This window comes from Rana temporaria, chromosome 9 (genome assembly GCF_905171775.1).
Source record: "Rana temporaria chromosome 9, aRanTem1.1, whole genome shotgun sequence".
NCBI classification, from domain to species: Eukaryota; Metazoa; Chordata; class Amphibia; order Anura; family Ranidae; genus Rana; species Rana temporaria.
Genome location: NC_053497.1, coordinates 145789135 through 145816065, shown reverse-complemented (window position 1 = coordinate 145816065; position 26931 = coordinate 145789135). Strand labels below are relative to the sequence as shown.

The 26931-nt window shown below is 46.9% G+C and overlaps 1 protein-coding gene across 1 annotated transcript in view; it reads right to left on the bottom strand.

Annotated features, from left to right (window-relative positions):
- The window catches only part of SH2D3C (SH2 domain containing 3C), a 126729-nt gene that overhangs the window by 89265 nt on the left and 10533 nt on the right, over window positions 1–26931 (bottom strand). The window contains exon 2 of the mRNA XM_040324762.1: window positions 368–953. Within this exon, the coding sequence (XP_040180696.1) occupies window positions 368–953 (586 nt within the window). The remainder of the gene's footprint in view (window positions 1–367; window positions 954–26931) is intronic.

The window sequence follows — 26931 nt, the reverse complement described above, 5'->3', positions numbered from 1 at the left end:
CGCCGTCTGATTGGACAGGAGATCGCCTAGGACCTGTGACGTGTCCTAGGCGATCGCCTACAGGGAGGGGCTGCTGTAGGCGATTAAGCTTAATCGCCTAACCAGCCTCTCGGTGGAAGGAGGAAGTGGGACAGGAAGTCCCACCCCCCCCCCCCCAAAAAAAAATTACATGCAAATGTGGCATGTAAGGGGGTGAGGAGTGGGATAAGCGGAAGTTCCAATTTTGGGTGGAACTCCGCTTTAAGTCGCGTTGTAAGTTGCTCCAAGTTGCGCTGAAGTCGGGTTGCCCCTGTGTGAACTGGCACTAAAGGTGATTATTACTTTTTTATATGCATAATAATAATAAAATTAGACTTCAGAATTTTACCTTTCGTCGCAGTTTACTGTGTTTTCTTCTTGTAAGTTCTTCTCAAGCAACTCTTGACTTAGTTTTCCAGGATTATCTGCCTCGACGTAGTTTGGTTTGTGGTTGTCACCAACAAGAGTCTTTGAGTTAGGATTATTTGGGCTTTCGGTTGGGTCAGGTTTTAGATTCTCCGTCTTGTGATCGTTCTCATCATTGTTTACATTGGTTGCGCTCAGCTTTGAACTCTGTGTTTTTGTTATTGCTCTCTTGGCCGCCATCACAGATGGAACCACGATAATTTCATTGGATTCGTCATCTAATAGGTCACTTGCTGATTGTGACATCATGGCAGAAGGCACGCCCTTGCTTTTCTCTTTCTTGGATTTGGTTCTCTTGTTGGATCTAGGCATTGTTCCCATATGGCTGTACATGTCACTAGACCGAGCATAGGAAGGACTCTTGGGTATGGAGGTGAGGTCATCCTGAGTCGTCTCCAGAATGTTGATGAAGCTGGCATTACTGCTCAGATTTGTATCTTGAGATTCCCGTCTACGGAAAGCCCGAGGAAGGTTACTCAGGCTTCCAAACACACTTAATTTAAATAGTTCTGTAAACGACATAACAACATTTGAGTTATAGGGGTAGATTTACAAATGTTCTTTGCATTAGGTTTAAAAAAACATCACCATGTACACAAGTCCAGGTCCCCCTAGACAGGCCCGTCGGAACCCGACAGGCAAAGCAAGAATTTGCCTGGGGCCCCGAGCTGGCCAGGGGCCCCAGTCCGGTCGGCCGTGTACCATAACCGCGCAGTACAGGAGAATCAGGTTCCTGTTCCTGGCCGGACTGACAGGAAGTGCACACACTGGCCCAGATTCAGTAAGCAATTGCGCCTGCGTAACCATAGTTACGCAGCGCAATTGCTGACTTGCGCCGGCGTAACGAGTTCTCCTGATTCAGAGAACTCGTTACGCCGACTGCAGCCTAAAATCTGCGTGGCATAAGGCTCTTATGCCACGCAGATTTTAGGCTGCATTCTTGCGATGACCGCTAGGGGGCGTTCCCATTGTGGTCAGCGTATAGTATGCAAATTGCATACTTACGCCGATTCACAATGTTGCGCGCCCCCTGCGTACGCAAGTTACGTCGTTTCCGTACGGCGTGTTTAGCGTAAGGCTGCCCCTTCTAATAGCAGGGGCAGCCAATGCTAAACTATACCCGGCGTTCCCGCGGCGCGACGTTCGAATTTTACGTTGTTTGCGTAAGTGAATCGTGAATGGCGCTGGACGCCATTCACGTTCACTTTGAAGCAAATGACGTCCTTGCGACGTCATTTGCCGCAATGCACGTCGGGAAAGTTTCCCGACGGAGCATGCGCTCTACGCTCGGCGCGGGAGCGCGCCTATTTTACATTTACATTGCACGCGCTTACGCCGGGCAATTTACGGAGCCACTGCTCCGTGAATCGAGGGCAGCGCAAAATATTTGTGGGGGCGCAGGGCAAAATCGTTGCCCTGCGCCTCCGCAAATAGAGCGCAATTCTTTCTGAATCCGGGCCACTGAGTGTTCACTTCCTTTCAGTCCGGCCCCGGGAACAGCAAAGTGAATCTCCTGTACCGCGCGGTTATGGTACACGGCCGACCGGACTGCAGGAGGACGCAGCGATGCGGGGTCCCCCTGCTGGGCCCCCTGTGCGAACACCAACATCTGTAGGCGTGTGTGGCAAAGGATAGAGGTAAGCCGCCAAACCCCCCCCCCCCCCCGTTTCTCAACTTGAAATGTCACTTTTTTTTTTTTTTTTTGCTTGGGGCCCCCAAATGTCTTTGAACGGCCCTGCCCCTAGACCCACCCCAGCCTGTGACTGGACAGTGAAACGGAAAGCAGCACAGTAAAGAGCTAATTTCCCTGTCACTCTGTTTTCTCTTCCTATCAGCATGACTCTTGTCAGCACATGAACCTATTGGTTCCTTGGACCTCTTCTTCCTCCAACACTCCAGCTCTGCTGCAAGAGATAAATACCAAGTCACATTCAAGTCCTTACACTGAAAGGGGTTGTAAAGGTTCGTTTTTAATTTTCTAAATAGGTTCTTTTAAAGGAAAATAAAATTTATCCTAAAATTAATGTCTGCAAGGTAGACAGACAGAATAGTGTAATGATTCTGTTAAAAAACGAGTAAATACCTATTACATTCCTTCATCTATATCACCTCCGGCATTCTAGTTTCTGCTCTCTCATTCACTTCCTGGTTTGCGGCGCTCGTTGATGTAAGAACTACATTTCCCAGTATGCATTGCGGCACGCCCAGTAAGTCACACCTCCTTGAAGTCTCTAACATGTAGAGAGCTTCCTGCCGCACAGATGTAGTTCCCAGGAGGGGGTGAGCATGTCACTGACCACCGCAGTAAAGCCTCCCATCACGGTGGTCAGTAACAATCAGACAAGCAGGAAGTGAACAGAACAGAGAAGAAATAGAGCAACTTCTGAGCAAAAACAAACGATGAGGAAGTGAAAAGAGAAATGTCTGCAGGTAAAGGATGCTTATTATGAAAAAAAAAAATTCCTTTGCAACCCCTTTAAGCTAGTGCATTGTTGGTTCACTTACCTTTTCCTTCGCTTTCCCTTCTAAATGTTTTTTTTCTTTGTCTGAATTTCTCACTTCCTGTTTCTCCTCAGTAAGCTGTTCTGGCTGACTAACCCCCAGCCAGAACGGCTCGCATGATGGTGGAAAGCTTACTGAGGAGAAACAGGAAGTGAGAAATTCAGACAAAGAAAAAAAACATTTAGAAGGGAAACCGAAGGAAAAGGTAAGTGAACCAACAATGCACTAGCTGAACCGCTTGCTGACCGCCGCACAACTATTTACGTCAACAGAATGGCACGAGCAGGCAGATTGGTGTACAGGTGCGTCCCTTTAAGTCTGCCACCCAGCGGGCGCGCACGCGTGCCCGCCGTGTGCGGCTGCGGCTCCCGGGAACTCAATGTCCCGCGATTGCAGTCGGCAAGGGCAGAAGAGGGGAATGCCTTTGTAAACAAGGCATTGCCCTATTCTGCCTAGTGACACTGTCACTGATGACCGTTCCCCGTGATCGGGAACGTGTCAGTGACGTGTCACGTGTAGCCACGCCCCCTAACAGTAAGAATCACTTCCTAGGGAACACTTAACCCCTGCAGCGCCACCTAGTGGTTAACCCCTTCACTGCCAGTGTCATTTTTACAGTTATCAGTGCATTTTTATAGCACTGATCGCTGTAAAAATGACATTGGTCCCAAAATGGTGTCAAAAGTGTCCGATGTGTCTGCCATAATGTCGCAGTCCCGATAAAAATCGCTGATCGCCGCCATTACTAGTAAAAAATAAATATTATTAAAAATGCCATAAAACAGTCCCCTATTTTGAAGACGCTATAACTTTTGCGCAAACCAATTAAACGCTTATTGCGATTTTTTTTTTACCAAAAAATATGTAGAAGAATACGTATCGGTCTAAACTGAGGAAAAAACATAATTTTTTTTATATTTTTTGGAGATATTTATAGCAAAAAGTAAAAAATATTGAATTTTTTTCAAAATTGTCACTCTATTGTTGTTTATAGCGCAACAAATAAAAACCACAGAGGTGATCAAATATCACCCAAAAAAAATTGTGGGGAAAAAAAGGACGCCAATTTTGTTTGGGAGCCACGTCGCACGACCGCGCAATTGTCAGTTAAAGCGACGCAGTGCCGAATCGCAAAAAGGTGGCCTGGTCTTTGGCCACCAAAATGGTCCGGGGCTGAAGCAGTTAAAGGAACCTATTTAGACAATAAAAAACAAACCTTTACAACCCCTTGAAGTATTAATGATTACAGACCTGCATTACGCAAAATGTTCTTCTATCTATAAAGAGTTCAGCTTATGGTGCGCATGCTCCAAATTAACCCGCAAAAAGCCAATGCTTTTGACGTGAACATAAATTACGCACATCCCCATTCACGGACGACTTACGCAAACAACATTAAATTTTCAAAATTCGACACGGGAACGACGTCCATACTTAACATAGGATACGCCTCATATAGCAGGGGTAACTACCGTATTTATCGGCGTATACCGCACACCTTTTTGCCCTGAAAATCAGGGCAAAATCGTGGGTGCCTGGTATACGCCGATCCCCGCTTTCCCTCGCCGAGTTTGAACACTGCGCCGGCATATACCGAGCGCAGTACACTCGTGTATAGTCGGGCAGGCTCGGCTCCTCTCGCGCTCACGTCCTGGACGTACAGGACGTGAGCGCGAGAGTAGCCAAGCCTGCCCGACTATACACGAGTGTACTGCGCTCGGTATATGCCGGCGCAGTGTTCAAACTCGGCGCGGGGATCGAGCGGAGAGGACACCGCAGAAGGATGCCGGACCCGACGAAGAGGACACCCGAAACACGCAGACGGACGCCGGACCCGACAAGGCCGCCGCGCAAGACACCAAAACTGTAAGTACTAAAATGTGTTTTTTTACAGGAATGCGGGTCCACTTTAGGAGTGTGCGCTATACACTGGAGCGCGCAATACCCCGATAAATACGGTATACGCCAGAAAAAGCCTAACGTAAACGACATAAAAAAATGCACCGGGCAAACGTACGTTTCTGAATGGGCGTATCGACCTAATTTGCATATTCGACGCGTAAATATACGTCGCATCTCCTACCTGAATCTACCCCACAGTATATAAAGATAACCTTCCATTTTTTACTAATACATAATATATTACTCTAGTTGCATATTTTGATAAAAGCTCAAATCTCTAGCGCAATGTACACAGCGTTCCTCAAAGTGCCATGAAGTACATTAACATTGAGGAATCGCATAGTATGCTTCCTTTTTACAGACATCGCATGTATGTGTGCATGTCAACCCCGCGGCCAAGCCTCTCATCTCCTGTCATTCTCAATGACAATATCTGCCCATCTATAGAGACTCCGGTCCCTAAAGAAGACGTGAGGTAAAACACAAAGACTCCGGTCCCTAAAGAAGACGTGAGGTAAAACACAAAGACTCCGGTCCCTAAAGAAGACGTGAGGTAAAACACAAAGACTCCGGTCCCTAAAGAAGACGTGAGGTAAAACACAAAGAGAGGGACAGCTCCTCGTACCCAACTGCAAAATAAATCTTTCATAAGCTTCCTGCCTTAAAAGGGTTTTGGTCACAGGAGACTCGGGCCACTATACAAAGATGTTTATCTCCTTGTCATGACGGAACCACAAAGTCTGTTATGGGCCACTGACTGAGTATAGGGAAAATATCACAACATAAATATCTCTCTTCATCTGTAATACACAGATAACAGTCTCGTCATGTCTGACTTCAGCATTCATATGCACCATTCACCTTTAAGTCTACAACAGAACCAATAAGAATGGTTAGTGGCGTCACATCAGTGTTTGTTTTTGACCACAGAGATCAGAAAATTAGAAAGAGCAAGATGGAAAATATTTCTTGAACATATTGGCCCAGATTCTTAAAGGACTTACGACGGCGCAGCGCCATGTACGCCGTCGTAAGTCCTAATCTGGCCCGTCGTATCTATGCGCCTGATTCTTAGAATCAGTTACGCATAGACATCCATTAGATCCGACAGACGTAAGTCTCTTACGTCGTCGGATCGTAACTGCGATTTTAATTTTTTTGCCCGCTAGGTGGCGCTTCTGTCGATTTCCGCGTTGAGTATGCAAATTTGCTAGATACGCGAATTCCCGAATGTACGCGCGGCCGACGTAGTAAAGTTATGACGTTTACGTTAGGCTTTTCCCGGCGTAATGTTGCCCCTGCTATATGGTGGCCTAAGTGCGGTGCAACAATGTTAAGTATGGCCGTCGTTCCCGCATCGAAATTTTAAAAAGTTAGGTCGTCTGCGTAAGTCGTCTGTGAATGGGGCTGGACGTCATTTACGTTCACGTCGAAACCAATGACGTCCTTGCGAAGTCATTTGGAGCAATGCACACTGGGATATTTTAGGGACGGCGCATGCGCAGTTCGTTCGGCACGGAGATGCGCTTCATTTAAATGATACACACCCCCTACCCGCCGAATTTGAATTCCACCGCGTGATTTGCGCTACGCCGCCGCAACTTTACAGGCAAGTGCTTTGTGAATAAAGCACTTGCCTGAAAAACTTGCGGCGGCGTAACGTAAATCAGATACGTTACGCCGCCGCATAGATACGCCATTCTACGAGAATCTGGCCCATTAATTTCTAACAGTGAATGCGATTTTCATTTAGGAAATTACATTAATTTCAAAATCAAATGTTAACAGCAAACAAAATATTTTTTTACACTGCAGCCTGTAAAGCGTGGCACCCTGTGCATGATGCCCTTGTGAATCCTGCACCCTGTGAATGATGCCCTTGTGAATCCTGCACCCAAACTTTTGCAGACGCCATTTTTTTGTTTTCTGTAATCTTGAAAGTGTAAATGATGGAAATAAAATCTAACTTTTTTTGACATATTATAAGAATGTCTAATCTGAAATTTGATGCCTTTTGGAGATTTTTCCATCTTTCCTTGGCTTCGTTATGCACATTAAATACAATTTTTTACCTGGGGTGCCCAAACTTTCGATCCCCCACTGTATATATATATAGGGGGGGAATTTGATAGCCAATCAATGAAAAAATGTGTGTTGGAAGAACCCACCCTACATAATTAGACCTTGAAGAGAAAATCTATTTTTAATCACAGTTTTCAACATGTCTATGGTTTATATCTGTATTCAGTGATGTTTTATATCTTAATTGTTTTTAGAACATATGTAGTAATTAGTGATTTTTCTTTCATCCATCAAGAGCGGCAATCTCTTTCTATCTGTCTGCTGCAATGTTGCTGTCCTGCTAAAAACCGCAGATCGCCGCCATTACTAGTAAAAAAATACATTTATAAAAATGCCATAAATCTATCCCCTATTTTGTAGATGCGATAACCAATCAATATTCACTAATTGGTATTTTTTTTTTTTTAACCAAAAATATGTAGAATACATATTGGTCCTAAACTGAGGAAGAAATTTGTTTTTTGGATATTGATTATAGCAAAAAGTGACGCTCTTTTTTTGTTTATAGCGCAAAAAAAACCCAGCAGAGGTGATCAAATAAATGTAGAAGTAGTGCTGCGCTGTGCATGAATAGGTGGTAAAGTGCAAATGTGCTCACGTGACAGGTACACTTAAAAGGCAAAGATCCCCTGATAAAGTTATGTGACTGTAACGAACTTGTGCAGGGCACCGGAAGTGATATTGGACGAGTTTGCGACTAGTTTTTGATATGCCTGTCTGATACTTCACATTGTGAGTACCTGTTTTTATTATTGCTGCTGATTCCAATAAATGTTTTAACCACTTCTAGACCGCTATACGCATATATGCGTCCACACTTTAAAGATGGATATCTCGGTAACGGCAGCAGCTGCTGCCACAACCGAGGTATCCATCTTTAGTGTGAGCGGTCCTGTAAAAGATAACGGTGGTCTCCGCGGCGGATTCGCCACGAGATCGCGGTTATCGGCGGCGGGAGAGGCCCCCCCCCCTCCCGCCGATGTCCGCCGCTTATCGTCGGTATCGGCGGAGCCGATCAGGTTTTTTTTTTTTTTTGCATTTTAGTCTAAATATGAGATCTGAGGTCTTTTTGACCCCAGATCTCATATTTAAGTGGACCTGTCATGCTTTTTTCTATTACAAGGGACGTTTATATTCCTTGTAATAGGAATAAAATTGATCATTTATTTATTTTATTTTTTCCAGTGTAAAAAATAATAAAATAAATAAAAATAATAAATAAGAAAAACATTTTTTTTAAAGCGCCCCGTCCCGACGAGCTCGCGCGCAGAAGCGAACGCATACCTGAGTAGCGCCTGCATATGAAACCGGTGTTCAAACCACACAAGTGAGGTATCGCCGCGATCGTTAGAGCGAGAGCAATAATTATAGCCCTAAACCTACTCTGTAACTCAAAAAATTAAACCTATAGAATGTTTTAAACGTCGCCTATCGAGATTTTTAAGGGTAAAAGTTTGACGCCATGCCACGAGCGGGCACAATTTGTAAGCGTGACATGTTGGGTATCATTTTACTCGGTGTAACATTATCTTTCACAATATATAAAAAAATTGGGCCAAATTTATTGCTGTCTTAGTTTTTAATAAAAAAAAGTGATTTTTTTCCAAAAAAAGTGCGCTTGTAGGACCGCTACGCAAATATGGTGTGACAAAAAGTATTGCAATGATCGCCATTTTATTCTCTAGGGTGTTAGAAAAAAATATATAATGTTTGTGGGTTTTAAGTAATTTTCTAGCAAATAAAACTGTTTTAGTCTTGTAAACACCGAATCTGAAAAACACCCACGGTACTGAAGTGGTTAAATACTACACTATGGAGCATCCCTCTTTACATCCCCCATGCCCCAATGTGAGGCTATCTTATACAGATACACTAGGGACACTTGAAGTGGACTTTGATGCCAAAGTAAAGATACATACCAGTGGAGCCAGAGACGTCAGGAGCCACCAGGAGATTAAAAGACACACTCATACGCTGTTACCTTACAGCGCTAAGGTAAGGGGACACCTATACCCTAAGTTGCATGGAGAACCAGCGACCACCTATTGGTAGCACTCCATACCAGAGATTGACTACTAGCACCAGCACCTTAACCCTGATCACTGTGCACACACAGCCATCCATCCAGCTTGCACCTTATAGACATTATTTGCACTGCGTTTTTTTGACATTCGGTTTTTTTTTTATTCATTTTTATTTCATTTTATGGAATATTAGTGTGAATATATTTATTTATGGTTGCACTTGTCACACGATGATGCCATTTTAAAGATTTTATGAGTTTATTCTCACATCTATTTTGTGGTACACTTTTCACAGTGTTTGGACACTTTATCAGTCCATTGTTTATACTGTCGCAGCTGATTATTTATATTTTATTGTTGCTATTTTGACCATTCATTTATTGCCTTTTAAGTGTACCTGTCACGTGAGCACATTTGCACTTTACCACCTATTTATGCACAGCGCAGTACTACTTCTACATTTATACTTACCTGGGCCTTGATACTACCTTCAGTGCTTGCTGCAGTACCCCACCTTTTAGACTTGGCCAGCGCAGGAATATCTTTTCATTACTTTATACAGAGGTGATCAAATACCACCAAAAGAAACCTCTATTTGTGGGGAAAAAAGGACATCAACGGTACAGTGTCATACGACTGCGCAATTGTCCGTTAAAGTGAGGCAGTGCCGTATCGCAAAAAGTGGCCTGGTCAGTAAGTGGATAAATCCTTTTGGGGCTGAAGTCGTTAAGGGAATCCTTTGGGGCTCCCAAGGTCACCTGAGCTGGTGTCACCATTGGAAGATTTCACCTCTATTACTTATCTGGGGACAACCCAAAAATTGCGATTTTCTTTTACTTTCAATGATAATAGTAAACGATCAATGCCTCGTACACACGACCAGTTTTCCCGTCGGGAAAACTGCCATGACAGCTTTTGGCCGGGAAAACCGGTCGTGTGTATGCTCCATGTTATTTTTCCTGTCATGAAAACCGGTCGTGTGTATGCTTTTCCCAGGGGAAAAAAACGCGCATACTCAGAATCAAGTATGAACTGGGAACGCTTGTTCTGGTAAAACTAGCGTTCAAAATGGAGAAAGCACATTCGTCACGCTGTAACGGACTGAAAAGCGCGAATCGTCTCTCACCAAACTTTTACTAACACGAGGATCAGCAAAAGCCACCCAAAGGGTGGCGCCATTTGAATGGAACTTCCCCTTTATCCCTTTCACGCCGAGCGTACGCATATATGCGTCCTCGGCTTTCGGGGGTTATACCGGGATGATGCCTGCAGCTGCAGGCATCATCCTGGTACCATTGTTTAGAGCCGGCGATTGGCTATCAAGACATAACAACCGATGCGGCTAAAAGCCGCTCGGTTGTTATGCCGGAGGAGCGGGAGGGGACATCCCCCCTCCCGCCACTCTGACCGGGCCTCCCATACCACCGGGAGACCCGATCCTCGATTCGGCGCTCCAGTGTCCAGGCGCAGGCTGAAACTAAGCCGTAAACGGCTTTGATTCAGTCTCCGCAATGAAAACACGGAAGCAACGGTCACTTTCGGGTTTCTCGGCTGCCAATGGCGCCGGATTTAAAAAAGTACACAGTATTCATAATCGCCGTGTTCGGCGATCTGAATACATTGAAGTGCAAAGGAGGGATCGGGGATCTTTTAGACCCCCGATCCCTCCATAAAGAGTACCTGTCACCACCTATTACTTTCACAAGGGATGTTTACATTCCTTGTGACACCAATAAAAGTAATCAAAATGTAAAAAAAAATATTATAAAAATAAATAAGAAAAAAAAAAGTTTAAAGCGCCCCCCCTCCCTGCGAGCTTGCGCAACAAAGAAAACGCATACGGAAGTCGTGCCCGCATATGGAAACGGTGTTCAAATCACACATGTGAGGTATCGCTGCGATCGTCAGAGCGAGAGCAATAATTCTAGCACTAGACCTTCTCTGTAACTCTAACCTGGTAACTGTAAAAAAAGTTTAAAGCGTCGCCTATGGAGATTTTTAGTTACCGTAGTTTGTCGCCATTCCACGAGTGCGTGCAATTATAAAGCGTGACATGCTTGGTATCGATTTACTCGGCGTAACATCATATTTCACATTATGCAAAAAAATTGGGCTAACTTTACTTTTTCATTATTTTAAAATTCATGAAAGTAAATTTTCCCCAAAAAGTTGCGTTTAAAACACTGCCGCACAAATACCGTGTGACATAAAATATTGCAACAATCGCCATTTTATTCTCTAGATTCTCTGCTAAAAAAATATATATAATGTTTGGGGGTTCTAAGTAATTTTCTAGCCAAAAATACGGATTTTAACTTGTATACACCAAATGTCATAAATAGGCTTAGGCATGAAAGGGTTATAGTCCCGTCGTAAGTGGTATACGTCACAGCGCTTTGGACAGGCGGTATTTGGCCTGAACGTGTGCATGCAAGGCAGGCTTGAGAGGAATCCCGTCGAGAAAAGCGGTTGTGTGTACGAGGCATAATAGAGAGGGTGAATGGGGACACAGGCAGCAATAAAAACCTAATAAGTGTTCTAATTTATCTCCACAATAAAAATATAAAAAATTGCCTTTAGTTATACTTTAAAAAGACTTATTGGCCTCATTAAAGTATGCCCAAGTGTGTTGATAAAGAAGGAAAAAGCACCCTTCAGGGCACGCGTAGGAAAGGATGGAGCGGCTCGGATCTAAAAGCCAGCTTTGGGATTGATGTTCTTATCCATATATGAAAATGAGGCTTCTTTCAGTAGGCAGACACCCAGTGATTAGCATTTGTATATCCCCGGGATAAGGCTAGTTACTCTTCAAGCAGGAGCCATTTACATATGTTTGCAATCAGTAAGATAGCAAATTGATGCTGGAGAATTATGTGACACCGCACCCAAAACAAAAGCCACCGCCAACAAAAAAGAGGAGTGCTGATCACTTATCAGCGATACGGCGAGGGTCGTATAACTACCGTGGGCTAGGCTGCCAATCAGAGGCAATTATGTGATTAGACTGAGAATAGATACATGCTTCAGCCCATGTACACAAAGGGACGACATGACGGCTGGCAGCTGAGCGATGAAAACCGTAATTAATACAGCGCCAAGCAAAGTGTGCCTGGATCACAGGGTCGGGCAGGGCCCATTCTACAGTCATACAGGCACAATCTGACTTCCCGCCTAATGCCGCATGGCCTGTAAATAAATGCAATGGCAGATAATTTACCTGAACCTATAGAGGGGAGACTGTAAGTAAATTGATCATTCTTTTACAGCCATAAAGCAAACCTAAAGTGAAAATATGATCTATGCGGCTTATAGTTATACAGTATGTACATGGAGGCGGCCATATTTGTTCATTACATTTTAAAGCTGTGCCTTCTGCTTTGCAGTACAATACCAGTGCCTGGGCTTCATCGCTTGGCCTGAAAAAGCAATGCTGTCAGCTAAAGGCTAATAAAATCTACCTTTTTTTTATAAAATTAAAACATGACTAAGGCTGGGTTCACACTGGTGAGACAAACGCTCCATTGGGAGCTCATGTCGCATGACGTGTGAAAATCAATGTTTCCCTATGAGAGCCGTCTTAACTGGTCCGACACGTGTCGGTCCGACTTTGAAAATGGTCTCTGCACTTCTTTGGTCTGACTTTGATCCTACTTTAGCCCATTGAATATCATTGGATCAAAGTCGGAACGCCGTCTTGCATGATCCGACTTTGGCATGCGACTTGTGCTCAGCTGATCTTGAGGGGGAACTCTACGCTAAATTTTAAATAAAAAACCGGCATGGGCTCCCCCTCCAGGAGCATACCAGGCCCTTGGGTCTGGTATGAATTAAAAGGTAAACCCCTATGAAAAAAAACGGCATGGGGGTCCCCCCAAAATCCATACCAGACCCAAGGACCTGGTAAGCTCCCGGAGGGGGAACCAATGCCAGTTTTTTATTTAAAATTTGGTGTGGAGATTCATACCAAACACAGTGCCTGTGTCAGGGAAATGGCCGTGGAAGTACTGGCAATCTTGCCAGTAGAAGAAATGGCCGAAGGCTGCGTCAGGGAAATGACCGTGGAAGTACTGGCAATCTTGCCAGTAGAAGAAATGGCCACCAGAGACACATCATGTGACAGGAAGATCCTCCTCCTGCTGGCCTATAAAAGGCTGCCACTGTCTGATCCAAATTGCTGGATTGTCGTCAGCTTCCTGTGTCTGTTTACCTTGTAACTCCTGACTTGATCTCTGCTTTTGGCCTGACCTGTGATCCCGATTATCTCCTCGCTCTGACCTTGGCTTGGCTGACTATTCTTCGATCCACTGCCCACTGTTTATGACCCGGCTTGCTCCTGTTTGCTCTTGGACTGTCTCCCGGTATATGACCTCTGGCCTGGCTGCGAACCCTGCTCCTGGTTTATCCTGCATACGCCTACTCAGGACTTCCTGTTGCACGGCTACTGACATTACTACCCAGCGCACCCCAGCTACATTCTGCTTAACAGCCTGTTGCAGCACTACTGGCAACCCGTGCACCTTTGGGCACCGTATCCCCTGTATCACTCCCAGGGGAGCGCTGCACTTAGCCGCAAGGGGCGCCCTCTCTGCCACTCGGCCTCACATCAGAGACGTGACAGTACAATCCAGCCATGTCTGAGGCCGGCAGAGATGCGTCCCCGTTAGAGGCTTTGTGTCAACAGGCCACTACTCTGACCCAAGCAATCCAGACACTACAAGAAGGATACCTCCAGCTGGAGGATAGGCTGCAACACCTGTCAGAATCATCTGCTTCTGCGGACCCAGTTCCAACTTCTACCAGCTCCGCCCACGCACACCCCTCTGTGGCTTCTACGATGGTGTTCCCTCCTCCAGAACCCCGAGTTCCCATCCCTGAACGATTTTCCGGGGATCGGAAAAAGTTTCGATCCTTCAAGAATGCCTGCCTGTTGTATATAGCATTGCAGCCCCGGACTTTTGCTTTAGAAACTGTTAAGGTCGGGTTCCTCATCTCCCTACTGTCCGATGAACCCCAGACCTGGGCCCACAGTTTATGGGAGCAAAAGAGTCCAGTCATTAACACAGTGGACACATTCCTGGCAGCTATGGCACAACTCTATGAGGACCCCCAGCGTACAGCCACCGCCGAAGCCGCTCTGCATTCATTACAGCAGGGTAGTCAACCAGTGGAGGACTATACCGTCAACTTCCGTCGGTGGTCTACAGACACAGGCTGGAATGAGGCAGCCCTCAAACACCAGTTTCGCTTAGGACTTTCCGAGTCTCTCAAAGACGAGCTGGCCAGGATTGGGGTCCCCACTACACTTGAGGATCTTATCCAGTTATCCATCCAGCTGGACCGACGTCTACGGGAGAGACAGTCCGAACAAACTCAGTTCTCCAGGCCTGCCATGGTGCCGCCTAACGTTTTCCCTTCTCCAGTGCCTGTGCCCACCAGTACCTCTACCCCAGTTCCTAGACAAGTCGGCCTGCTACGTTCCACGTTAACCCCGGATGAAAGGCGTCATCGTATGCAATCTAGGCTCTGCCTCTACTGTGGAGGTAGCGGACATTTTTTGTGTAATTGCCCCAGAAGGCCCAAAAAGCCACTTTCCTACCCTTCTGTGTATTTCCAGGTCTCTGGAGCCTCTCCTGCACACCTAGTTCTCCCCATCACACTGCAGTTTGGAAAAGAGGAGATCCGACTGCAGGCCATAATAGATTCTGGAGCATGCAGCTGCTTTGTGGACTTGAACCTAGCGAGAAACCTTAAGTTGCCCCTTCTCCACAAGAAACGGGGGCTGGAAGTTCACCTGGCAGATGGCACATTGCCTAGTTCTGGCCTTGTTACCCAAGAGACCATCCCTCTCCTTATAACCACTCCTGATGGTCATCAGGAATTCATACGTTTTGACGCTCTAAGTTCGCCTATGTCCCCAGTTATCTTAGGAATTCCGTGGCTCCAAGCCCACAACCCTCAGATCAATTGGATCAAGAAGGAAGTCCTGTTCACCTCTCCTTATTGCCAGCAGCATTGCCTCATTCCTGAACCCAGAGACACTACCAGTTGCTTGACAGTCCACCCTGTATCTATCACTAACCAGAATGTACCCCAGGCATACCAAGAATTCCTGGACGTCTTTGATAAAAGAAAAGCCGATGTCCTACCACCACATCGGCCATATGACTGTCCGATAGAATTACTTCCAGGGGCCGAGATTCCATTTGGACGAATATTCCCTCTCTCGGAAATGGAATTAGGAACTCTGCGACAATACATCGATGAAAACTTGGCTAAAGGCTTCATCAGAGCCTCCTCCTCTCCTGCCGGTGCCGGCATTTTCTTTGTCGAAAAGAAAGACAAGACTTTAAGACCATGCGTGGACTATAGGGAGCTAAATAAAATCACCATTAAGAACCGCTACCCACTGCCACTAGTTCCTGAACTTTTCCAGAGATTCCGTACGGCCCAAGTATTTACCAAACTCGACCTCAGGGGTGCCTATAACCTTGTTCGTATCCGTGAGGGCGATGAATGGAAGACAGCATTCAGAACGAGATTCGGACACTTCGAGTATCTCGTGATGCCCTTTGGGCTCTGTAACGCTCCGGCAACATTTCAGCACTTCGTAAATGATATTTTTCGGGAATATCTTGACTACTTCGTCATCATCTACCTGGATGACATCCTCATATTTTCGGATACTCTGGAGCTTCACCGGACACATGTAAAAACAGTGCTGCTTACACTAAGAAAACACGGACTTTATGTGAAAGCGGAAAAGTGTGACTTTGAAAAGAAATCAATACAATTCCTTGGACTGATCATCTCCACTGGTGGTATAGCTATGGATCCACAGAAAGTGCAGGCAATCCTGGATTGGCCAACTCCATCGGATAAGAAAGGGGTACAAAGGTTTGTGGGCTTTGCAAACTTCTATAGAAGATTTATAAGGAACTTTTCTTCCATCATCTCACCCATAACTCAGGTAACCCGCTTACATATGCGCTTCCAGTGGCCCTCCGAAGCCCAAAATGCTTTTGAGAGACTGAAGTCATTGTTTACCTCTGCACCCATTCTTCAACATCCTGATCCTGCCTTGCCATACATCTTGGAGGTTGATGCCTCAGAAGTAGCCACAGGGGCAGTCCTTTCACAGCGCCAGGGACCCAAGTCTTTGCTTCACCCCGTGGCCTTCTCCTCACGAAAAATGAGCCAGCCCGAGAGGAACTATGACGTAGGTGATCGCGAACTCTTGGCCATTAAAACAGCCTTAGAGGAGTGGAGATACCTTCTTGAGGGGTCTGCTCACCCCATAATGATATTTACAGATCACAGGAACCTCGAATACCTCCGCACTGCCAAACGCCTGAGACCCCGTCAAGCTCGCTGGGCTCTGTTCTTTTCAAGGTTTAACTTCCACATTACCTACCGCCCTGGCTCCAAGAACGGAAAGGCCGATGCCTTATCCCGAATGTTCCCCGATACTCCAGAAGTGACGATATCTAGCACAATCCTGTCACCTCAGAACTTTCTTTTGATCCAACCCGATCTAAGATCTTCCCTTGAACAGGCTTCCCTCCAATGTCAGGAACCAGAAGCATCCTCTCTAAGAAACCATGGGGGGTATCTCTGGCATCAGGACAAGATCTTTGTTCCGCAACAAGCCCGAATTCAGGTCCTAAAGACATTGCATGACCACCAACTCGCTGGCCACTTCGGAGTGCGGAAAACTATGGATCTTATCCAACGATCCTTCTGGTGGCCTACCTTGAAATCTGACTGTAAGGAGTTTGTTAGCTCCTGTACTACTTGACAGCGTAATAAAGGGTCCAACGTCAGGTCTTGGGGTTTGTTACGTCCACTGCCAGTGCCAGAGCAACCATGGAGAAATATATCTATGGACTTTATAGTAGAGTTGCCCCCGTCTGAAGGATTTACAACAATCCTGGTAGTTGTGGATCGCCTATCCAAAATGGCGCACTTCTTGCCCATGGCAGGAACTCCTTCTGCTGCAGAAACGGCCAACATTTTCGTAAGGGAGATAGTCAGACTTCATGGCCTTCCTGACAGCATTGTGTCTGATAGAGGGGTACAATTCACCTCCCGATTCTGGAGAGAGCTCTGCAAAGCACTATCAATTGAAGTGTGCCTGTCCTCAGCCTATCACCCCCAAAGCAACGGTCAAACTGAAAGGACTAACCAGACCTTAGAACAATACTTGCGTTGCTTTTGCTCCTTCTCCCAGGACGACTGGATCTCTTTACTCCCTTGTGCAGAGTTCGCTTACAACAATTCAGTACACTCAACCACCAATCAATCTCCATTTTGGGCCAACTATGGTTTCCATCCTTCATTTCTACCTAACATCATTCCGGAAGCCTCAGTCCCAGCAGTTCAAGACAGGATAAGTTCCATTCAGGCTAATTATCAAACCCTCCGGCTAACCATGCAGAAAGCGCAAGAGGACTACAAGAAACAATATGACAAGAAGAGGGGAGAGAGTCCTAGTTTTGAGGTTGGAGATAAGGTCTGGCTCTCTTCAGCAAATCTCCGGCTCCCCTGTCCCTCCCGGAAATTGGGTCCAAGATTTATTGGCCCATTTGAAATTAAACGAAAAATCAACCCAGTAGCGTTTGAACTGTTACTACCAAGTTCGTATAAAGTGCATCCTGTGTTTCACGTGTCTCTTCTTAAATCTGTTGTTTCTAGTCCTTTTCCAGGAAGAGAAGAAGACCCTCCACCTCCAGTCTCAGTGGGAGATGAAACCGAATTTGAGGTAGAATCCATCCTGGACTGTCGCAAGAGAGGTAGGACTATTCAATTTCTTATTAAATGGAAGGGTTACTCAGCAGAAGAGAATTCTTGGGAACCTGCAGGCAATATACATGCTCCTAGACTTCTCCAGAGATTTCGTGCCCGATACCCTGAAAGATGGGCTCGGTTGGGCATCCGGAGGCTGCCCCTTGGGGGGGGGCACTGTCAGGGAAATGGCCGTGGAAGTACTGGCAATCTTGCCAGTAGAAGAAATGGCCGAAGGCTGCGTCAGGGAAATGACCGTGGAAGTACTGGCAATCTTGCCAGTAGAAGAAATGGCCACCAGAGACACATCATGTGACAGGAAGATCCTCCTCCTGCTGGCCTATAAAAGGCTGCCACTGTCTGATCCAAATTGCTGGATTGTCGTCAGCTTCCTGTGTCTGTTTACCTTGTAACTCCTGACTTGATCTCTGCTTTTGGCCTGACCTGTGATCCCGATTATCTCCTCGCTCTGACCTTGGCTTGGCTGACTATTCTTCGATCCACTGCCCACTGTTTATGACCCGGCTTGCTCCTGTTTGCTCTTGGACTGTCTCCCGGTATATGACCTCTGGCCTGGCTGCGAACCCTGCTCCTGGTTTATCCTGCATACGCCTACTCAGGACTTCCTGTTGCACGGCTACTGACATTACTACCCAGCGCACCCCAGCTACATTCTGCTTAACAGCCTGTTGCAGCACTACTGGCAACCCGTGCACCTTTGGGCACCGTATCCCCTGTATCACTCCCAGGGGAGCGCTGCACTTAGCCGCAAGGGGCGCCCTCTCTGCCACTCGGCCTCACATCAGAGACGTGACAGCCTGGTATTGGCGGGGATCCAAGTCAGATCCCCTTCATTGAAAGTGGGACATATGTCGGCTTCAAGTCGCAGGGCAAAGTCGGATCCAAAGTAGAAAGAGTGTCGTGTTGCACTAGTGTGAACCCAAGGTCAAGTTATGGGTATGTGGGGTGTCTCAGTCAATGGGCAGGGTTTTTTTTAATCCCTTGGCCTGCTGGGAGAACCTATATATTCGGGTGGAGTCAGGTGGTCTATGTTCTGTGCCACCCAAATGGCTGTCTGGGTGGACGTGTGTCATATGCCCCAGGCTGCTAGGCCAGAGATTGGGCCAATCCCGGGGGCATTTGGATGCTAGGCTGTGTGAGGGCCTATCCAGAAGTAAGAAAGCGCAGTGCAGGGGATTGCGGCTTGCAGTCCAACCAGAAGTGACAGTTCTGCCAGCCGGAGAACCTGTCGTGGTCGGAGGTAGAAGGGAAGCTGTCGCCACTAAGGGACCATCCGCCTTTCTACCAGGGACCACAGTGAGTAATTGAAACATGTACTGAAGCAACATTCTCATTGAATGGGCACGGGGGAGAATTGGGAAACTTCAGGCAGTGATCAAGTTAGGGACCCAACCCACAGAGGAGACGGTTGCAGAGCAGCCTTATGTGTCAAGCCAGGGACGAGCCGATCAGCAGGGGTGAAGCTTGAGAAGTATCTGGAGTGCCAAGCTAGGGACCCAGCAGGGAAGTGTGGGTGCCGCTTCAGGGAAATACCACCACAAAGATTGGAGGCGCTCAAGGGATTCAGAGTCAGTGAATCAGAGGGTCTAGTGAGAGACCGGGAGCTCAGTGTTGAAGTACTACAAGAGACAATTAAAGTGAAGCTGAAAGAACTGTTACCTTCGAGTTGGGAACTGTTAAAGATTGTTGCCATAGGAGACAGCATTCCTGCATGTGCAGATGTGGCACCTTGCTGGGCCTTTCCTGCACGTCTGTCCTCCTATTGAAGTCTCGGAGTCTGCCAATTGAATATACAGCTACTTAAGGGTGCCCTGTTCTGTCTCTTTCCCCAAAAATACAAAAAGCACTGTTAAGAGAAATAAAACCTCTTTCACATCCAAGAAGTGCCTGGTGCCCACAAACTTTGTCCACCTTGCACCCACTATGCCTCACAACCCACCACATACAGAAGGATGTCAGCTATCTTTGGCCTGGCAAGTTCTCATTAGACTGGACAAGGACCTACTACACTTTTCTCCAGCACTTCCCCTGCTCCAGACTGTTCCTCCTCCAGCACTTCCCTTGCTCCAGACTGTTCCTCCTCCAGCACTTCCCCTGCTCCAGACTGTTCCTCCTCCAGCACTTCCCTTGCTCCAGACTGTTCCTCCTCCAGCACTTCCCTTGCTCCAGACTGTTCCTCCTCCAGCACTTCCCCTGCTCCAGACTGTTCCTCCTCCAGCACTTCCCTTGCTCCAGACTGTTCCTCCTCCAGCACTTCCCCTGCTCCAGACTGTTCCTCCTCCAGCACTTCCCTTGCTCCAGACTGTTCCTCCTCCAGCACTTCCCTTGCTCCAGACTGTTCCTCCTCCAGCACTTCCCTTCCTGCAGACTGTTCCTCCTCCAGCACTTCCCTTGCTGCAGACTGTTCCTCCTCCAGCACTTCCCTTGCTGCAGACTGTTCCTCCTCCAGCACTTCCCTTGCTCCAGACTATTCCTCCTCCAGCACTTCCCTTGCTGCAGACTGTTCCTCCTCCAGCACTTCCCCTGCTGCAGACGGTTCCTCCTCCAGCACTTCCCTTCCTGCAGACTGTTCCTCCTCCAGCACTTCCCTTGCTGCAGACTGTTCCTCCTCCAGCACTTCCCTTGCTGCAGACTGTTCCTCCTCCAGCACTTCCCTTGCTGCAGACTGTTCCTCCTCCAGCACTTCCCCTGCTGCAGACGGTTCCTCCTCCAGCACTTCCCTTGCTGCAGACTGTTCCTCCTCCAGCACTTCCCTTGCTCCAGACTGTTCCTCCTCCAGCACTTCCCCTGCTCCAGACTGTTCCTCCTCCAGCACTTCCCCTGCTCCAGACTGTTCCTCCTCCAGCACTTCCCTTGCTCCAGACTGTTCCTCCTCCAGCACTTCCCTTGCTCCAGACTGTTCCTCCTCCAGCACTTCCCCTGCTGCAGACGGTTCCTCCTCCAGCACTTCCCCTGCTCCAGACTGTTCCTCCTCCAGCACTTCCCCTGCTCCAGACTGTTCCTCCTCCAGCACTTCCCTTGCTCCAGACTGTTCCTCCTCCAGCACTTCCCTTGCTCCAGACTGTTCCTCCTCCAGCACTTCCCCTGCTGCAGACGGTTCCTCCTCCAGCACTTCCCTTCATGCAGACTGTTCCTCCTCCAGCACTTCCCTTGCTGCAGACTGTTCCTCCTCCAGCACTTCCCTTGCTGCAGACTATTCCTCCTCCAGCACTTCCCTTGCTCCAGACTGTTCCTCCTCCAGCACTTCCCTTGCTGCAGACTGTTCCTCCTCCAGCACTTCCCTTGCTGCAGACTGTTCCTCCTCCAGCACTTCCCTTGCTGCAGACTGTTCCTCCTCCAGCACTTCCCTTGCTGCAGACTGTTCCTCCTCCAGCACTTCCCTTGCTCCAGACTGTTCCTCCTCCAGCACTTCCCTTGCTGCAGACTGTTCCTCCTCCAGCACTTCCCTTGCTGCAGACGGTTCCTCCTCCAGCACTTCCCTTGCTGCAGACGGTTCCTCCTCCAGCACTTCCCTTGCTGCAGACTGTTCCTCCTCCAGCACTTCCCTTGCTCCAGACTGTTCCTCCTCCAGCACTTCCCTTGCTGCAGACTGTTCCTCCTCCAGCACTTCCCTTGCTGCAGACTGTTCCTCCTCCAGCACTTCCCTTGCTGCAGACGGTTCCTCCTCCAGCACTTCCCTTGCTGCAGACGGTTCCTCCTCCAGCACTTCCCTTGCTGCAGACGGTTCCTCCTCCAGCACTTCCCTTGCTGCAGACGGTTCCTCCTCCAGCACTTCCCTTGCTGCAGACTGTTCCTCCTCCAGCACTTCCTCTACTCCAGACTGTTCCTCCTCCAGCACTTCCCTTGCTCCAGACTGTTCCTCCTCCAGCACTTCCCTTGCTCCAGACTGTTCCTCCTCCAGCACTTCCCTTGCTGCAGACTATCACTCCTCCAGATGAGCTAGCACCGCATTGGTAGGCCTGACGCCACTTCTGCCAGACCTCACTGAACTGCCTTTTGCGGGCAGGGGCTGCGGGCCCCTGTGGTGTAGAATACGTATAGAATAGAATATGTAGAATAGAATACAGGTCCACAGTCCTCTCTCCACTGGTTCTGCACCCATCTCTCAAACTGAAACCTCCCAGTTCTCACAGGCATGCCTCCCCAACCCTCCCGACTGTGCTGACTCACCAGCCCCCTTGGCTGCGACCTGTAGTCCTCCTGGAGACTCTCCCGCTGTCCTCTCTCTTTTGCTCTCTTATGTTCCTCTGATTCCGGGATCTCTTCACTCCTTCCAAATGTACCTGAGCCCCAGCCCAGGGTCACCTATTACCCCCCCCCCCCCCCAGTGTGGGAAGCTCCCCGTGGGCCCGACAGTCTCCACATCCTCTCACTCCAACTCTTCCACCTGACAACTCCTCCCCAGCTGGGCTGACCACAGATATTTAAGGAGGCCTGCCCCCTGCCAATCCAAGTTGGGGATTGGTCAAGGCTCCCGAGATACCTCGGGCAGCTCCACCTCTCCTCCCCGCCTTTCCTTCCAGGACCTTCCAGAAGGAAGGGGGGAGGTGATTGTGATGCCACCTGTCAGTCAAACAACTCTCTCCCTGAGCCACTCTCAGCCCAGAATGAAAACAAGAAAGGCCCAGCCACCAGCTAGGCCTGCCCAAATTTACCTACCCTGTCAAAAATTCTCACTTCTAGCACTTACTAACTAGAGGGTGCTACAGATATGTTTTCCTATTTACAAATGCTAGTAGCATAACGATTAAAACGAGTCAGTGTTGATTGTGAGAGTGAAGGATGCAGTCTTATACAGCAGTAAATCACAACAAGATGTCACCCACCGTCGAAAACTAAAAATAATGGGCCAGATTCACAGCGGAGATACGACGGAGTATCTCTGAAACGCCGTCGTATCTCTGAAACGCCGTCGTATCTCTGAAACGCCGTCGTATCTCTGAAACGCCGTCGTATCTCTGAAACGCCGTTGTATCTCTCAGAGTAACGGCTGATTCATAGAATCAGTTACGCATAGATAGCCCTTAGATCCGACAGGTGTAATTGTTTTACACTGTCGGATCTTAGGATGCAATACCGCGGCCGCCGCTGGGTGGAGTTTGCGTCGTATTCCAGCGTCGGGTATGCAAATTAGGTTTTACGGCGATCCACGACGGTTTTTCGTGTTCGGTACGTTGTTGCTAGTCTAGTTTCCCGTCGCAATTTTAGTTGTCGTTTTACCTGCCCTAACTTTACACAGCCCACGTATGGGCTGTATAAAGTATGGCCGTCGTTCCCGCGTCGAAATTTTTTTTTTCTTGTGTAAGACGTCCGGGAATACGAAAGTACGCTACTCATGTCGCCGTTCGAAAAAATTACGTCACTTCGCACAAAGCACGGCGGGAATTTCAAAACGGAGCATGCGCAGTAGGTCCAGCGCGGGAGCGCGCCTAATTTAAATGGCACACGCCCCTTTGAATTACGCGGGCTTATGCCGGCGTAAGTTTTCATGCAAGTGCTTGGTGAATCAGGCACTTTCGATGAAAACTTGCGGCGGTGTAACGTATCTACGATACGTTACGCCGCTGCAGTTCTATGTGAATCTGGCCCAATATGACTGGTTTTACACTTTAACCACTTAAGGACCGCCTCCTGCATATATACGTCAGCAGAATGGCACGGCTGGGCACATGTACGTACAGGTACGTCCTGTACTAGTACCCAGTCGTGGGTTGCGGGCACACTCCCGCGACCCGCTCTGAAACTCCGTGACCGTGGGACCAGCGGACCCAATCGCCGCTGGAGACCCGCGATCGGTCCCCAGGGCTGAAGAATGAGGAGAGCCTTCACTGTGGCGGCTGCATCGATCGTGTCATCCCTTTTTATAGGGGGACACAATCGATGACGTCACACCTACAGCCACACCCCCCTACAGTTGTAAACACACTTAAAGGAACACATAACCCCATCACCGCCCCCTTGTGGTTAACTCCAAAACTGCAACTGTCATTTTCACAATAAACAATGCATCTTAAATGCATATTTTGCTGTGAAAATGGCAATGGTCCCAAAAATGTGTCACAATTGTTTGAAGTGTCCGCCATAATGTCGCAGTCATGAAAAAAAACGCTGATCGTCGCCATTAGTAGTAAAAAAAAATTATAAAAATGCAATAAAACTATCCCCTATTTTGTAAACGCTATAAATTTTGCGCAAACCAACCGATAAACAGTTATTGCGATTTTTTTTTTTTTACCAAAAATAGGTAGAAGAATACGTATCGGCCTAAACTGAGTAAAAATATATATTTTTTATATATTTTTGGGGGATATTTATTATAGCAAAAAGTAAAAAATATTGCATTTTTTTCAAAATTGTCGCTCTATTCTTGTTTATAGCGCAAAAAAATAAAAACCGCAGAGGTGATCAAATACCACCAAAAGAAAGCTCTATTTGTGGGAAAAAAAGGACGCCAATTTTGTTTGTCAGCCATGTCGCACGACCGCGCAATTGTCTGTTAAAGCGAAGCAGTTCTGAATCGCAAAACCTGGCCGGGTCCTTTAGCAGCATTTTGGTCCGGGAACATCCAGCTGATTTGCTCTGAAGAATGTACATTATGTATAACAAACTGCAAGCACTGAATGGAATGGACAAGAAAAGACTGAATTTCCGGTACAGTAGGTACTTCAGGGACAACATATCTAGGGACAAGCCTTCAGAACTGAGGAGACCTCACCCACACAAGCCAGCTATGTGATAGTATGTGAAGTAGAGTACACATTGTGCTGGAGTTCCTCTAGAAAGTGGCTGGTGGTGACAGAAATGAGGAAGCATGCCAGCCCCTTCAATAACCCGGGTGTGTGAGAACAGAGTAATACTCAACTTTCCCACTTATGCTTTGTGAAATGAAGAAACGAGAAGCGGCTTTTCTCAGCAGCGTACACCCTAAACCGCAACTTTACATACTGACACTTCAAGTGACCAAAATGAGCTTCCTTAGAAGTACTCCAACTAATAACCAACTTAAAAGGAAACTCCAATTTCGTTGGGGGAAAAAACAGCACAATAAAAAAAAAAAATACAGCATAAACAACTGCGACACAAGTCATACAGTCATGCTCAAAAGTTTGCATACCCTGGAAATCTTTCTTGATCTACCTGACCTTTGCTTTGTATAAAGAGATCCCCACATTTTCCCCTTCTTTTTAAGTGATTGAACAGTACTGACTGGCATACTCAAGGCTTTGGATATCTTTTTATATCCTTTTCCATCTTTGTATATCTTGTTACGCAGGTCTTTTGATGGTTCTTTTCTACCTATTGATGGCTCAGTGTCTAGCCTGCTTAGTGGATCCATGTGAGAGCTAACAAACTCATTGACTATTTATCCACAGATACTAATTGTGATTTAACCACTTCAGTCCCGGACCATTTTGCAGCTAAAGGACCAGGCCTCTTTTTGCGATTCGGCACTGCGTCGCTTTAACAGACAATTGCGTGGTCGTGCGACGTGGCTCCCAAACAAAATTGGCATCCTTTTTTCCCACAAATAGAGCTTTATTTTGGTGGTATTTGATCACCTCTGTGGTTTTTATTTTTTGTGCTCTAAACAAAAATACAGCGATAATTTTGAAAAAAATTTAAAAATTTACTTTTTGCTGTAATAAATATCCCCCCCCCCAAATATATATATATATATATATATATATATATATATATATATATATATATATATATATATATAAAAAAAATCTTCAGTTTAGGCCGATGTGTATTCTTCTAAATATTTTTGGTAAAAAAAAAAATCGCAATAAGTATTTATTGATTGGTTTGCGCAAAAGTTATAGCATCTACAAAATAGGGGATAGTTGTATGGCATTTTTATTAATATTGTGCCCTGACACCCCCCCCTTCTTTTTATATTTCTGTTTATTTCTTGTCTGTTCCCCTCTTTTACTTAGATGTCCTAGTTTCTTCTTTTTGCTCTTGGGAACTGGATACCCCCAGCTTGTTGGTAAGCGCTTAGACGCAAGTTTCACAACTCGCATTCGGCGCTCTATAATTATTTATTCCAATCCAATCCAATCCAATCCAATATTTTTTTTTTTACTACTAATGGTGGCGATCAGCAATTTTTATCGTGACTGCGACATTATGGCGGACACTTCGGACACCTTTGACACATTTTTGGGACAATTGTCATTTTTACAGCGACCAGTGCCTTAAAAATGCACGAATTACTGTGAAAATGACAATGGCAGTGAAGGGGTTAACCTCTAGGGGGCGCTGTAGGGGTTAAGTGTTCCCTAGTGTGTGATTCTTACTGTAGGGGTGTGTTGCTGGGTGTGTGACATTCATGATTGTCGTTCCTCAGTACAGGAAACAGACGATCACTGACATGCCACTAGGAAGAACGGGGGAAGGTTTGTTTACACTTACCTCTCCCTGTTCTTCAGCTCTGTGACCCGATCGCGGGACACCGGCACCGGGTCTCGTGAGCGCGGTCATGGAGCTTCGGACCGGGACGCAAGCGCGCCGCCGGCAGTGCACTCGCGACTGATGGCTGGGTTCTTAAAGGGGACATACCTTGTACCCCCTTGAGCCCAGCCGTGCCATTCTGTCGACGTATATCGTCGTGCGGTGGTCCTTAAGTGGTTAAAAAGCCACAAATGGGAAATTAACCTTTAATTGTGTGTAACCACCTTCTGTGTCTGTACCAAACATTCCAGGGTATGTAAACTTTTTATCAGGGCCATTTCTGTTATCATTATGATTTAAAAAGGAGCCAAAAAACGATGTGATAATAAATGGCTTCATGTGATCATTATCCTTAAATAAAAGACATTTTTTTGGCATGATCAGTCAAATTTTCAACATTAATGCCAACATTTGAGTTTCTGCCAGGGTATGCAAACTTTTGAGCACAACTGTATTGTAACTAAGATACAAGTCAGATTATGGCCATTCCCTGCAACAAAACATTACATTTTGGTGAGATACTCCCAAATGGAAAACACATGTAATTAAGGACCGCCCCACATACATTTACTGTGGCAGGGCGGCCCTTTAGCACAAATTCACATACCTGTACGTCATTGTTTCTTCCACGCTATGGGGTACACGCAGATCCCCGCTCCCACTTTGATTGGACACAGCAGGAGCCAATCAGAAGGTCCGTCGGGCATGATGGCCCACC